The sequence below is a fragment of the Phaenicophaeus curvirostris genome, chromosome 11 (assembly GCF_032191515.1).
Source record: "Phaenicophaeus curvirostris isolate KB17595 chromosome 11, BPBGC_Pcur_1.0, whole genome shotgun sequence".
Classification (NCBI taxonomy): Eukaryota; Metazoa; Chordata; class Aves; order Cuculiformes; family Cuculidae; genus Phaenicophaeus; species Phaenicophaeus curvirostris.
This window is the reverse complement of record NC_091402.1, coordinates 7504828-7520017: the sequence shown is the minus strand read 5'-3', so window position 1 is coordinate 7520017 and position 15190 is coordinate 7504828. Positions and strand designations below refer to the sequence as shown.

Below are 15190 nucleotides of genomic sequence, written 5' to 3'. Positions count from 1 at the left end.
GGGACGACCTCCAGCAGGCGGGGGCAGCCCCGCGGTCCCTGCCCCCCGTCCCCATCCCCGGCGGGGCGGGCGCGGGGCGGCGCGGGGCGGGGGCGGGACGGGCCAAGGCGCCTGCGCTGGCGGCGCGGAGCGAGCGGCGGAGCGGGACCGACCCGGGCGCAACAAAACAAACGGGGCTTTGTAGCGCCTTAAAGGCGCCGCGCAGGGCGGATTTGGCTTTTTCTCTGTTGTTTTTTCTTGTTTGTTTGTTTTTGATTTTTTTATTTTTTTTGTTTTTGTTTTTTTTTTTTTTAAGCGCTTTGTTCAGTTTGTTTTGAAAAATTCGCTCTAAGGAGACCATGCGCGCCGGGGCTGGGCTGAGGGTCCGGCGGCGGCGGCGCGGTCCGTGAGGCGCTGCCCCCCGCGGGGGCTCCGCGCGGCGCGATGTCGCGGGGGATGCCGAAGAGGAGCCACTGGTCCAGCCGGGTGCGGCTCTGCTCGCTCCGCCGCGGGCCCGGCGGGCGGCTGGGCTTCTCCCTGCTCGGCGGAGCGGAGCACGGCGAGTTCCCGTACGCGGGCGCGGCGGAGGGCGAGGCGGCGCTGAGCGAGGGCGACCTGCTGCTGGAGGTGCAGGGGGTCCGCGTCTCCGGGCTGCCGCGCTACGACGTGCTCGAAGTCATCCGAGCCTGCGAGGAGCCCATCGTGGTCAAAGCCGTGCGACCAGGTGCGAGCCGGGGGCGGGGGGCTCCGCGGGGGGGCTGGGCGAGCGTTAGCCCCTCGGAGGGCGATGCGCGCATCCTCGCCGCGGCCGCCTGGGCCACCCGGCTCGCCCCGGGGCTCCCCAGCAGGTTTCTGGCGAGCAGGGGGAGCCCCGTGCCCGGGGCTGAGCTCGGGACCTGCCGCTGGGAGAGGCGCTCTCCTCCGGCAGCATCGTTCGGAGTTCGAAAAGTGGGGTTGCCGCCTGCCTGCCTCGGGAAAGGAGGAGCCGTGACCCTCCAGCCGGGACAGTTTTACCTTCTCTGGCTCGGATTTGCTTTTATTTTTCCCCTGGTTTGCACATCCGTGCTCCCCCCTCCCCGTGCGCTTTCACCTGCGCCCAGCGCAACTCTCCCATTTTCCTGGGGAAGAGGAAGAGTTCTCCCGTGCGAGATTAAAAAGGAAGAAAAAAACCACTTTATATCCGTGTACACGCAACAGGTTAGCGCTCCAGGCCTGGCTCAGGGGGTGATTTCCAGGGCAGGACTCAGATGTCGTGCTGAGGTTGGTTGGAGGCGCAGGATGAGCAAACCCTCAGATGAGCACCCAGGGGTGCGTGGGGTGGGAGATCCCCATGGAATAAGCTCCAAGGGGACAGAGAAAGGGAAGTTCTGCTTGAATCGCCCAAGAGATGCTGTAGGAGAAAGTTTGTCATCCACAGTGCACCCCAAAGTTGAAGGTTTTGCTCTGCCTAGTGGTGCAAGAGGCTTTGTTTTTTTTTTTTCTTTTTTTTTTTTTTCAGTGTTGGTCCGTGCAGGTGAAATTTATGGCTGGCTGGTGGGACTGTCACCTCAAGTCTTGTCCCTAGTGTTGCCGCAGAGCTGAACTGGGGGGCTGCTGGCACCTGTTTCACAACCATCCTTCACACCCCTAGTGCTGGAGCGGGTCACAGTGCTGGCTGAGACTTTGAGAATCCCCCTCAGCCACCTGCTTCCCTTCCTGGGGCAGGATCAGCTCAACCCTGCCCCGGTGATGCTGCTCAGCCACTTGACAGGCTTTTCCAAGAGGCGACAGAAATATTCCAACAAGTAGTGTCCAACTGCCAACAAAACTAATTTTCTTTAAACAAATGTGTGTTTTCCCTTCTGTGTAGTCTTGGCTTCACTGGGAAGTGGGGAGGGAAACTGAGCCTGCTGGTTTCTCTGCCCAGGCGTGAGGGGAAGAAAAGTGTGGAGAAAAGAATGAGGAAATTAGGCAGGTTTGTGTTTGCTTGGTTTTTGGTTTTTTTTTTTTTTTTTCCTAGTGATTGTTTTAACAGAAGTGTTAAAATACACCTTCTGATGTTGCAATGTGATTGGTGTTGGTAAATAAAGGAAAAACTCCAAACAAACAAAACCCCAAGTAATTTGTGATTAAACTTTTTGTTGTTTTGGAAACACTAGTTAGTCTGAATAGAAACGTGTCCTGTGTGTGTGAGAAATGACAGAATTTAGTGGTAAATGTGTCTCAGCTCCAGGATATGGTTAGAAGAAGAGGCAGAGAGATGAGTTTTAGCATACTGTTTGGGTTTACCTAGCAACTGGGAGAAAAAGGTTTAAAACTCCACCTGGAGTCAGAGCAGGTTACTTGAACCTTGGACCATACTCATCCAGAGGATGAACCAAGCCCCTGATTACTGTGGGATTGTAGTTTCTGCACTCCCACTTTTCCTCCCCATCTTTTTATTTTTTTAAAATGCTTTATTAGACAGGAATGTAAAGTAGAAATATGTTGGTTTTTTTTTTTTAAAAAAAAAAAATCATTGAATATTTTTGTGGTCTGGAAAGGATTACCCTGTGCCTGTCAGTGATAGCCTGGCATCCACACTGTTCTGAGCAGAGCAGAGAACTCCCTCGTGGATCAAGATCATAAGCATAAAAAAGAAAGTGTTTTAATTAAAATGCTTTACTTCTATGTTGATTAAAAATCTCATTATGGGGATGGCAACTGTCATTCAACAGGAGGTGTGTGGCACTAGAGGAGACAGTGAAGGAGTGTGAAGATAGGATTATAAACACATTTTTTATTATAATTCTCTTCCTCTTCCCAGTTCTTAGTGCCTATTCGACTGGTGTTGAAATGGTAGGACAATATTAGCGTGGAAATGTATACATTGTATTGCCTTGTCTATGTTGTATGTCATTTACAAGGCTGGTAAAACAGGAAATTTACTATAGATAAGTCAGTCATCTGCAAGCGTGAACAGAGAAAATAACTGTTCCGACTTTGCATTTAGTGGAGGACAAGGGAATGGGATGTGAAACATAGGTGGAACAGGCTGGGCACAGGCTTTGCCGTTCAGCTAGGGATTTACAGGTCCCCACACCAGATATTTTTCTTGCTTTTGTGAGTTGTAAGTTTGAGTAGGTTCCCACCAAGAACAAAAAGAGAGAACCTGTATGAATCTGCTTAACTGGAATAGCAGTATTAAATACTGCTCATATGGGATTTCCCGGTCCGTTGCTTACCTCATGAGAAAGAGTGAGGGAAGCTGAAGAACTTTAACAAACCTTTCCCTTTCTTTTTCCCATATGCACCCCTTTTTGGTATTATGTTTGAGAAAAGAATGCACTGCTATAGTTGGCTGGTTTTTGAGGAGAGAGAGGAGGAATCTGCTACCATCTATCTTAGTAACTTTCAGAACTGTCAAATGTGTGAAAAAACCTCAGTTAACATGTAATGCTTTTATGACTGACTGTTTCCATCTTACATCTGTGCCTGAATTCTGATGAAATTGGCAATTCACTCTGGTGGAGTTAATAAATGTATTTTTATTATTACTCAGTCTGAGAGTATAGGATTAATTGACTGAGTTGTATGAGCAATGGTCACATATTCTTGTGTAAAGCTGGCATTGCCTTAACACAAAGCTTTCTCAGCTGTTTTGTGAATATTTGTAGCTTCCTTGAATACACTTAACATTGTTCAAAATAGCTCGCGTGGATAAATTGATAATGTATAGCTCACTTGAGTAAATCAGTAGTAAAATCAGGCACATTGTTTCTTATGTATCTCGGTCTACAGAGTCCAGCAGAACAAAAGTCTATCATGCTGTTCCTTAAAAAGGGAAGAATTAAGGCTGCATCTATAAAAAGGTGAGAGTGTTTTTTTAAGGCAAGGTAGCTGGATTTACTTTTTCCCTCAGTGAGAGGCACATCTGATTGCGGCCTTCTATTTTTTTAGCTCCTTGGTAGATGACCTGTGCCAAATCATACAAAGTCAGATGCTTGGGAAACTCTCAAAGTTAATGTGTTTGTGAGCTTATTTTTAAATTGTTTTTCAGTTCTCAGTTCAATGCTTTGCTTCCCTAAAAAGTCTCAGGATCTCAAGGTCTGAATGACCAATTGCTTTGAAACCAGGAGGTGTTGAGCTCACTTTATTCGGTTAATAATTTTTATAATACTTTGCAGCTGTGATGATCCCACAGTCAGGAGAAGTTGTGGGGTGGGGATTTTTTCAGTCCTGCATGGGGCAAACAGGAGCAGGCGTGATCCCAAACAGAAACGGTCACTGTTTACCCAGCGCTATCAGCTGCATTTGTTTCTTTTCAAACATTAACTTGACCCTAAGATAAATTCTGAAACACGGTGCAGTGACTCAATGCTTCAATGTCAAGCTGGCATTTGCTATGCAAGCTAGCTGTGAAATGTTGAAATCACTTACATGTACTAATGTGAACAAACCCAGCTTCTTTCAAGAAGTTTGCATGGGCAGGTGTTTGGAGCTTTTCCTTTTACTTTCCTGAGGGGGCGTGTGACAGAGTTGCTGAGTTTATTAATTAATTAATTTTGTTTAGAACTTTAAAAAAAAAAAGTTGATGCATTTGTAAATTTTTGTGCATGCAGTAGTTCAGCAAACACAGGGAAGCAGTGTCACTTTATTAGTGGGTGACACTGAACATCTCACACTAGGTAGGTTATGCAGGTGGCTGGCATTGCAGAGACCGAAAGTGAGCGCTGATCCATAGGTGCCTCCCTGAGTTGTAGCGGCACTTGAGTCCGTTTTAATGTGCAGGCAGCTGCCTCTGTTGGGCCAGTGAAGGCAGAAGCTGTTTTGGGACTGAGTTCTTGCTGTTCCTGGGAGTTTGCTTCTGCAGCGTCACACATGAACTCATAAAGGCATTTTCCTTTAGCCTTTGCATAGCTGAGTGCCAATCACTGGCACGGTGTGTTCTGCAAATCGTTTTTCCATTTGTCTCAAATTCTTTCAGGACCCAAGTGGATTTGAAGTGGAGTGAAAGATTTGGCATCCAAAAACCTGAGAAGACGTTCATGGATTTCAGGTTTATAAGGCCCATTTTCAACACTGACCCACTGGGGTGAGCCTTATGCAGGGCTAGTCGCTACTGAAATGTGAAATAAAAAAAGACAGTATCTCTTTTTCACCCCACTTCTAATATATTTTGCTACAAATCAGTAGTCTGCTTTAAAGTGCTACTGCGTTTAGTAGTCATGGAATGTGTATGTCTGTGTATTAAAATACTGCCATGAGGAAGACCTTATCTTTACTATGCCTGAATTTACAGTGTAGTCCTTGTCAGGATTTAGAAGTTGATCCTTCTTGTGGCAAACCAGTCATCTCCAGAGCCAAGGTAGCACCCCAGAGATGGACATTAGAGCCTAAGCACCACTATTTGCTGTTATAAACAGTTTCGGGAATTAATGACGTGAAGTGGGATTATGTTTTCCACAATAAAGTTAATCTTTCCACCCATTGAGATGGGACTCCAGGCTCCCTCTTTATGACCAGTCAGATCACAGAGCAATTAAATCACAATTATGGTCTAATTATAAGCAGTCATTCAACATCATTGCAAAATAAGATGTTAACACCGGCCTGCATGTTGTTTCAGTTGATTTTTTAAGACCAAGTTACAACTCTTGCATGAGTTACTAATCTGCTGTTGAGAGGTTTAAGATTCACCTTCCCTGCATCTTATTAGAAATGTAGGAACCTCTTTTAACAGGTTTGAAAGCCAAATCATCAATAGCTCGTTGCATTCCCATGTTTGGGATTGTCATTTTTCTCGGGTTTATTCTCTTCTGACTGTTCCTGTATCTCTCTGATGACTGAGAAATACCCCTGCTCCTTTGACAGTGCATGCATGTGCCCCCAAGGGCAGCGACATTGAGGTGTAAAGGTCCGAGGAGCACTACTGTGGCTGTGCAGAACTGATGAGTTGGGTGGACAGACATTCATTAGATTTTGGCATCGCTCAGTTTGAAGGTAACGTGGAAACTGAGAAGCTGCTGCTGCCTTGAGGGCTTTGGCTATCGCATCAGCAAGGTCTGGGCTGTGGGCAAGGGCAGGATCCTTGGGACCTCTGCTGAGGTCTTTTAAAATAATTGACCATGCTTGTTATTTACACTCCCTTACCTTAGTCCAGACGTACACTATGCTTGTTAGTTATTTCAGGTGTTTGGGTTTTTTTACGCTTCCTCTGTCTGTGGCTGGAACTCCTAAATCAAGACACGTGGGTTTTGATATTTGTGGGTGTCAAGTGGCTTAAATTTCTTGGTGAAAAGCGTGGAGTACTGGTTCTGTGTGAGCAAGTGCTCTGACTTCCATACAAGGAATATAAAGAACTGAGGCAAAACATTAACTGAAGGCTGAGGTCCTTACTGTGAGGAATTGGTGGTACTTAGGGTGGTACTCAAAGCACTATCCCATCCAAGCACTATCCCATCTGAGCTCCTTTGACCTCTGCGTTCCAACTCCCAGAGCAGCAAAATATACAAAATATAGGACCCTCCTGGTCTGTATTTCTGCAGAGTTTCTCTCTAGCTTAGCTTTGGAGAAAAAAAAAAATTTTGCCTTTTAGTAACTGAGTGTTAAGTGACCTTTTTGCAGCAAGGGCATAGGGATGGGTCATCCCTGTTGTGATCTATGAAGATCTTCTCTGCTCCTGTTACCCTGTCACCAGAGGCACCGCGTGCAGGACAGAGAAAACAGCAGCTTTCTGGTGCTGAGTGACAGCCCTGCTGAGCGTGCAAGACCAGCTCCTGCGGAAACATAATTTTCACCACTATCATCATTTTCTCTGTCTCTCTCGACACTTGATATTTTGTTTTCTCACTCTATATTTTGGTCTCGCACAACTTGTTTTGGCTTCGCTGTTGTGGTGGTTTGACAGGTTGAGGCTCCTGAGTCCCGCTGGAGCCAGCAGCCCATGGACATCCACGTGTTTGATGTTTAAAGTTTGGGGTTCTCTGCAAGGATCTGGTGTTGGGAAACAAACCTTAGCCTGGGCTGTTGGCTGTTGTTTCCTGCTGATCTGATAGAGAGATGTGGCTGCTTTATCAAGCTTGGCAGCTTTTACACTGAGGGAGTTTGTTGGCAGATTTGGATTTTTTTTCTTTCATTTTTCTTTTATTTTTGCTTTTCCTTCTAGACCAAATAGGTGGGCCAGCATCTTTCTTGGCCCTGCGAGAGCTTCGTGGCTCAGGGTGTTTTTGTTGAGATCCACCCTTCGGTTTCCAAAGGTCAGACACTCCATCCATCCTCCCTCCTGTGATATCTGAACTGGTTTCCAGAGCTATTCTGCTGCTATGGGCTGGAATGACGGCACCTCTCTCTGCTAGCCCTAAGTTATTACTTTGGCATCATCTGTGCCAAACTGTTTTGTGTTAGTAATATTACTTAAACCTGCATAAATGCTTTTTTTAGCTGCCTGTAATAGACTTCAGGGAAACAAAAGTTTTTTCTTCAGGTCCTGACGTTTTATGTTACATTTTTACAGACTTGGCTTTTGACTAAGGCCAGTTCCTGTTTTTATATTTGAGAGGGCTTGTAGGGTAACTTAATAGAAAAATAAGGTAAAAATATTTATTGCATTTCATTGACTGTCCTCCGTTAGACTAAACAATAGCGCTTATTACACGGTGTGAAAATAATGCAAAGTGTCCTGTCTTCATAATGGAACAGGAAAAAAACAAACAAAGCCTTTGGGATGACTTGCAAAGTGGAACGGATGCCCTTACAATTGCAAGGCATTTAAATAAGGAATCAGTTTTGCATGGTTTGCTAATCCTCGACTAAAGAGTTCATTGTCTTGGATTTATACATCTGTAATTTGGGAGCCCTGAAGTCAGCGCCTCAGTACAATTAGGTTGGGAAGAAACCGACATTTTTTCATATCCTTAATCACTGCGGCTTGTTTTTTTTTTAAGGGGAAAACCTCAGCTCTGGGTTTTTCCTTTAGTCATTAACAAAAAAACTTTGAAAAAGAGGCTTCCTAAAATCCAGCCTCTCCTTCCATATGCGCACAGCTTGCTTTGGGTTGTACTTTCAAAAAAATACCTTTGATGTTCAACTTCTCTTACTCCAGAGGTGCAGATCCTGCACTAAGTGGCTGCTAGTCCAAACTGATGACAGACACAGATGTCTTGGATTTTTTTGGATGTGTGAGAGATGGGAACGGTGCCTCCCAAACAGGCTGATCTGGGCAGGTGAGGAGCTAGGATGCAACATAACTTTGAAAAGGCTTCTCTTAAAAATAGCAAAGATCATGCCTGTCCTCCTCCTTTTCCAAAGGTGCAGGTAGAACTCCAAATTAGCGGTTTAAGTCGCAGAGATACAGGAAGGTGCTCCTGGGGCTTGGACCTGCAGAGGATCTATTCGCTGGAGCCTGGTGGGAAGCCAAGGATGGCTGGAGGAAGAGAGAAGGACAGCAGGAGATACATAAATGATACCAAAAGCACCAGGCTGAGGAAAGATCTCCCTGTTCACTACTGGATTTGTTACTAATACTGAGGCTGTTTCTAAAAGCAGAAGTAGCTGAGCGCTTTCTGTAGGACCAGCTTGGAGCCTGGCTGGTTTTCCAGCTGATGACAGAGCAGTCTAGACTGACATCATCTTGTTCTCAGAACCGCAAATGCCTAAATTGGTGTACAATATGGGATGCAACATTACTGTTGACTGTCTTGTTAGGATGTGTTGCCTGGTAGTGCTCCAGGCTGTTGCTGGGGGACAGGTGGCACAGTGCAGCCCTAGGGTAGCTGGGCCCCTGGGAGCCTGGGGAGGAGAGGTCTGTGGTTTGGCTGGGTTTGGGGATGTACTGAGTCTCCTCTTCGCTGTGCTGGGGCTTGGGGAGGATGCTGTGGAACAGAATAGCTGATGGAGCTTTGGCAGCCACCTGTCCAGCAAAGTCTTTGTCCTCTCCCTGTCTTAAGGGTGAAAGAGGGACTAGACTGATGCAAAACACAGAATCATGTCCTTCTCTTTCCCTACTATGCATTTTTCCTTAAACAATGGAGTGACTAATATAGAATATCTTCTTCATGTGTGCTGACTGTGGTTGAGAGTAGCAGCAGCCTGTCTGCATGAGCACGTCCAGAGGCTCTGCTGTGTTCCCAGTGGGCACTCTAAGGATCACGGATGCGGTTCTTTTGAAGAAAGTCTGTAAGTTGTTTGTTTATTGAGAAGGGAATTTTTTTTTGTGGTTGCTAATTGTCTTTTGCACATACCCCAGCAAACTTTGTGCATTTATTTTATGTGCAAATACCAAACTTGATTAGCAATGGTACATAGAGTTTTGTATACGCGCTATGGAGTCGTCCCTGTCACCAATGATCTGCTGTTATTAATCAGATTGTTTCCTAATGGAGGTCTGAGCTGGCAAATACTTTTCTACATTTGCCATAGCGCTATTAATCCATTTTCTTTTTCTCTCTTCATTTTTTATAAATGAAGATGTATGGACAGGTTGCGATTGTCAACCTAGTTTCAGGTGGAAGTATTTTTTTTATGAACTTAACCATATAAATCTATATAAATCCCTCACATGGCAGGAAGTTTTGTTTACTACATGTGGAGCAAGGCAATTAAACCCCAATAACTGTCTGTCTCTGGGAGGCACAGAACTACTCTGAGCAGAATCCAGGTGGGGCATTGAGGGCACCAGGGCACTGAGGGTCCAAGGGCTGCTCAGAGAGGTTATGTATAGGGGAAAGTACAGCCTGCACCCAGCCATAGAGGAAAAGCTTGGGAAAATAATGCGTGTCACCTATTAAAATTGTTTGAGTTCTTGGGTGAGGCTCTTAGAACACATGACTTTATGTACATGTGGTTATATATATACATATATTTGATTTTTACACATTAGCATTCATATTGTCAAACGCTACCTCAATGAAGAGTTCCAGAATCTCCTCTTCTTGCCTTTTTTTTCTTTCCTTTTTAATGGAAACTAATCTCATGACTCCAGCAGCTCAGACTGTTAAACGACCAATGCCATATATTTCACCATAAATGGCAAAATTTCTTGTTGGCACAGCTATGTGAGAGCTGAAGAGTATGAAACCACCACCATTATGGCCGAGAATGGTTCCCATGCCCATTACCTCATCACAAGATGCATGGGCAACCTCTGATCCTGTACAAACATATAAATTCACTTCTGTGGTGTTCCCGTGGTAAAACTGTTTCAGTGATAATTCTGTAAATTGTCGGCAGGAACGCGCTGGTTTTGAAAGACTGCTCTTTCATGAGACTTCTCTTGATTTCTAAGACAATTATGCAATGTGGCTGCTGAAGAAGATCCAGATTCCCTTTTCCTGACCAATGCTGAGGGCAGCTGCTGTGAGACCTTTGTCTGGTCCCTGTGAGTCATTTCAAGAGCGCAGGAGGGAAAACAGGAGCATACCTATGAATGTTACCTCAGAAGGGTGCCCAGTTTCATCATGCACACAGATCTCTGGCATTTTAAAAGCAATAAACTGGCATTTAGCTCCCTCATTCCAGAGGCATGTGGCAGTTATTCTTTAACAGGAACTTCATTCCTGTAGGGAGTGTGAAATGTGGTGAGTACTTGGATGCATAACAGCAGCCTTTCATACCTGAAGTTTGGGGTCTGCTTGTGTCAGGCAGCTCATTAACCCAAGAAAGTTGTCCCTGCCTGGATGCTTTGCAGGAGAGGGAGGGTGAGGACTAAAAAGGCCCCAGGTGATGTTTGGAGGGGTGAAGCCAAGCGCAAAGGCTGTGTGACTCCATTAAGGATGCATGTGGGCAAGGTCCTGGACAAATCTCAGCTCTTCGTTGCTGTGCTGTGGTTCTCAGCTTCCCAGACCTGCATGGAAACAGGGGAAATGGATAAATGGAGCAGCTCCCTTCTGCATGGCTCAGGGGGAGGTTTGCCATGACAGTTTTTCCACTTTAAAGACCCTACAGGTTTTTTACTGTGCGCTTGTGAAACATGTCAAAGGCTGAAATTTTTATCTGCAAAAGAGATGACCTTTGGACTATACAAGGTGGCTTTTCCATTTATTTTTGTTTTCTATTGCCAATTTTCCGGTTGTATTAGTTGATGCTGGAAATACACACGTATCAGTTTTTCCAGGAGCTAAATACAGTCTTTTTCTTTACATAGTTCTGATCTGGGGTAGAATATCGTGGTCGCATTGCAGACTGGTAGGCAGCTAGTGTTTAAATTTGGATCTGCTGAAGCTGTTAGACGTGAGAAAAATGCCAGTAAAAATGAGAACGCTTAAATTTAAGCATGTGCTAGCGTAACGCATGGCAGAGGGCTTTTTCTGTCTATATGTAAAAGGTGCTATAATTGGTGCTGAGGCTTGCCTAAACCAGTGTGGAAATTGTTGTTTGCCTAAAAGCCGGGCAAGTTGTCACAATCCCGAAGAGCTCCCTGACATTAAAAGGTTGCAGTGGATTAACCAAAATTTATTTTGAATTGATTTAGAGTAGCTGGTGCATAACTCAGCCTGGTTATCTGCACCCTGCTTTGGGACTCTGTGCTGGTCTGAGTCCCCACACCCAGTGGGTGGGTTGTTATCTAACTTTTCAGTAGTGGTACTGCCAGCTCTTCCCTGAGGATGCTGGGGAAAACAAGGAAAGACTGGATCCCATGCTGGCTTGTCATGGTTAACTTGTGTTTTCCATGTTGTTCTTCCCTTCGGTACAGTGTCTACCGTCGGGGTAGCTGCCCACATGGGATCTTGCCCCTGGGTGGGAGTATAAGTATTTTTCATTGTGCAATTGAATTGTCAGGGGAGGTGAGTGGGAGCTGCCTGGCTGGAGCAGGATTCAGGAGGTGCTGGATACAGCATTTGTTGCTTGATTTCTGACAGTTTCTGCTGCCCACAGCACCTCAGCCCTCCAGGTCCAGGGGTTGTGCTCCCCAGGAAAATTGAAAACTTAACTTTAAAAGTTTAGGGACTTTTTTAGTAGTCTTATGGACTTTTAATTAAAACTGGTGTTTCTCTTTTCCTGTACTGAGTGCAAGTGGAGGCAGATTTTACAAACAATAGTCACATAGCTGATTTTTGCTGCTGTTCTGCTGCTGTTGCTCCATTTTTAATGCACCTCGAGCATCTTCCCAGTAACCTGCAGGCTGTGTCAGGCAGAGCCTGCTCCTTCTTGAGCTCTGGGCTGAGCAAAGCCTCCCCATTAGCATCACCAACTGATAAACAAAACTTCATCAAGGCCTCCAAAGGACAGACGTTTCATGTATTCGGACACAGCAGCAGCACTGCTGATAGCTGTCTGAACTGGTGGTAGAAACAGTGGGGAGTATTTATTACATATTTATTTTTCCTCAAAGTCCCTGATGTAGAAGAGAACTTAGAATTATTATGCATTGCAGTGAATCATGTTTGGAGGATTTTTTGCTGTAAAAACATTGTTTTGAGCTGAAGTTTAGCAAAAATATGGTCTCAGACTCAGCTGTCTCTTTCAGATGATATTTCACATCTGTGCTTTGTAATATCCAGGTGGGCTTCAAGCTGTAACATTTACAGAAAATATGGCTGAAGTTTGCCTCTATTGGCAGTAAGTAAGCAATATTCACACTTCTTAGCACCTGCTCACCAGGCTGCCTTAAACCAAGTTAAAAAAACCACAGAATGGTATTTGCATTGTTTTCCCCTTCTCTCAATATGCATTTCCTCTTCACTGGTCAAATCAAATGGCAGTGACATTTCAAAGTCTTCCTGAATGGCAAAATTAGAAATATTCCTTTTCAAAGAAGTCTGCAAGAGGGAGTTTCAACATTGCATGCAGCCTCTCTGGTAGGAAGTTGTTAAACTTGTCGAAATCTCTCTTTTGCTGCACAATCTCTATTGAAAATGACAAATTGCTTAAAGCAGTTTCCATGTTATTCTTTAAAAAATTCAGTTTCTTTCCATCTAGAACACGTGGAAGGCATTTGTGCACTTGCCTGACTGTTTCTCTGTCCTGAGGCTCACAGTCAGAGGCTTTGGACTTGACATAATTTTCACTTGCAGCTGCTCAGGTTTTTGTTTTCCTCAACTTTCTATTGAATGGGGATTTCCCCACTCCCACTACCTTAGCTTAGACATGAAAAGTCAAGTATCTCCCTGGTTCAGACTTGGGGAACCTCTGGGAGAGCAGAGGAGGAACGCTCCAAGGTCTTTGCTTTTCAAAATTGATGTTCAGTGTTGTGAAATCCATAGCTTAAGCTGGAAAGTCTGTGTTCACAGCCAAGTCGTTGGTCATAGTAATGTCCTTAAAAATCATTGAGTGGTTTTAATGCTTCATAAAAAGATGAAACATCTTTTGCTTAAACCTTTTCAACTACTTCTCTGTAGCTGTCACTGTAGCAGAAGGATTCAGGCGAGCAGGTACCAGATACAAAGCTGTACATTTGGCTTTAACTGCGGTAAAAGTAAAATTTGCTCAATTGAAAAGGCTTTCTCTCTCTCTCTTTTTTTTTCCCCCTTAAAGAAAAGATACTTCAAGTTATCGTTGTGTGCAAGTGATGCATCACAGGGCAGCGTGCTGTGTGGTATGGGTGTCATGAGGATGTATCACCGAGCCTTGCATTTGGGCTTGTGAGAGAAATGGGGCTCCTTAGCAATGCTCAATAAAACAGGCTCTGAAAATAAGGTGCAAGTTTTATTTCTCAAACCTTAACAGGCTGGAGTGAGGTTTTCTGAGCTTTTCCTTTCACCTGGAGTGAGTTGCACCAAGATATTGATTTGCAGAGCTGTTGTTTGGTGGCCCTGCTGAAGTCTTCCTGGCCAGGAACTGATCCTTCCCCGGAGCCACGGACAGAGGGTAGTTTGCATGGCCACCAGCATCCCGCAAACTTGGCTGAAAGACAGGCTTTGGGCTGCACCCTGGTCTGTGGAACCAAGGGCACAATCTGTTCCCTTTCTGACTGGAAGGTGCTTTGCCTCAGTTGGCATCAGATGAAAAGCAGTCGGCGTGGCCCCATTGCTCTGCTTGAGACAACCCTGTTGCTCAAGAGGGATGATTACAGAGTTAGACAGCAGTCAGGAGGGGATTTGAGGACAATCCAGATGCTGCTTCTGTTACTTGAAGGCATCTCATATCCTGGCACTTCTGTTTTCAGCCACTCATCTTGTGATACTGTTTTTCTTTTATCTGTGATCCCTCCACAGTTTTGTCAGGCTTGGGCTGATGTTATGTTTTGACTTTTTTTTTTTTTGTAACTATTCCTTTGTTGCTATTTAGCATTTTGTTTCAGTGTTGCTTTTTTCTCTGAAAGGGTACTTAAAATAAGTAACAGTTACAAATGTTCTGGGTTCTGTGTTTGTTTTAATTCCCAGGAGTCGTTTCAGAAGTTAGCTTGGTGCCAAAATGATGCTCTTTTCTTTGGTGTAGGATGTGTCACTGGGGATTCAGGCGAGCTGTCCTCTCAATTCTTTCCTTTTGCAAATACTGTTAATATAATCTTTTTTTCAGAAGGCAGCATTAGAAACTGGCACTGGCTGGTGAGAACAGCCTGTCCCTGGGAAAGCATCCTGATCTTCTGCAGGCAGAGGGCAGTTCATTCCTGGAAGCCTGGGTGCTTTATATGCCTTGTTTATAGTGTTTGTTGCCTTTTGTGGAATATTAGGCACTGCCTTTGGCTAGTCTTGTTATGTGAAGAAATATCTGATCCATTTCTGAACCCTGCAGAGCTCCCTGATACCAGGCATAAAATAGGATTTTAGTGGATGTTAACCTGCCTTGCTGTCTGTTGCATTGCTGGCTGATAAAATTGGTGCACCCCAAATGCCCTGCAGATACTTATTGCAAAGCTAACTTCTTTCTTTTTGTAAGAAAATGAGGGTATTAGTCGCTGGTCTGACCGTCAGCATCATCACTAGCAGGACTGGGTTGCTGTTGTGTTCCCACAGTTTCTTGTCTGTAGGTCATAATTAACCTGTTTTGGTGCCATATAGACTCTGAAGGCCTTTTTTTCTTCCTGCTTTACAATTGCAATCCAGGTTAAATGCAGTCTCTTCCCAGCAAAACACTGGAGTTAGTATTGCATCGAAAATGTGCTAATAAAACTCCTCATTACTTGTATGGAAGGAAGTGACTTTGATACATTTGGTTTATTTCGTTTCTTTGTTCAAGCAAATGCACCAAAAAATAGGAGTAAATGCCCTTAAAAATGCAAGTTGAGCACTGAGGTGCAGGTACCTAATCAGCAGCATTTTTAGTAAATTATGTACTAGAAAAATTAATTTTTGGGGAGGTCAGATTTTTAGAG

General features: G+C 44.7%; 1 protein-coding gene across 23 annotated transcripts in view; it reads left to right on the top strand.

The window, feature by feature from the left end:
• Window positions 1–326: 326 nt before the first annotated feature.
• The window catches only part of MAGI1 (membrane associated guanylate kinase, WW and PDZ domain containing 1), a 353601-nt gene continuing 338737 nt past the window's right edge, over window positions 327–15190 (top strand). For 8 of the 23 annotated variants that reach the window (XM_069865466.1, XM_069865465.1, XM_069865467.1 and 5 more), the window contains exon 1: window positions 330–703. In XM_069865466.1, the coding sequence (XP_069721567.1) occupies window positions 424–703 (280 nt within the window). In that variant the 5' untranslated portion in view covers window positions 330–423. Of the gene's footprint in view, window positions 704–15190 lie in introns of all 23 variants that reach the window. The other 15 variants (XM_069865457.1, XM_069865452.1, XM_069865447.1 and 12 more) reach the window with 5 other exon arrangements.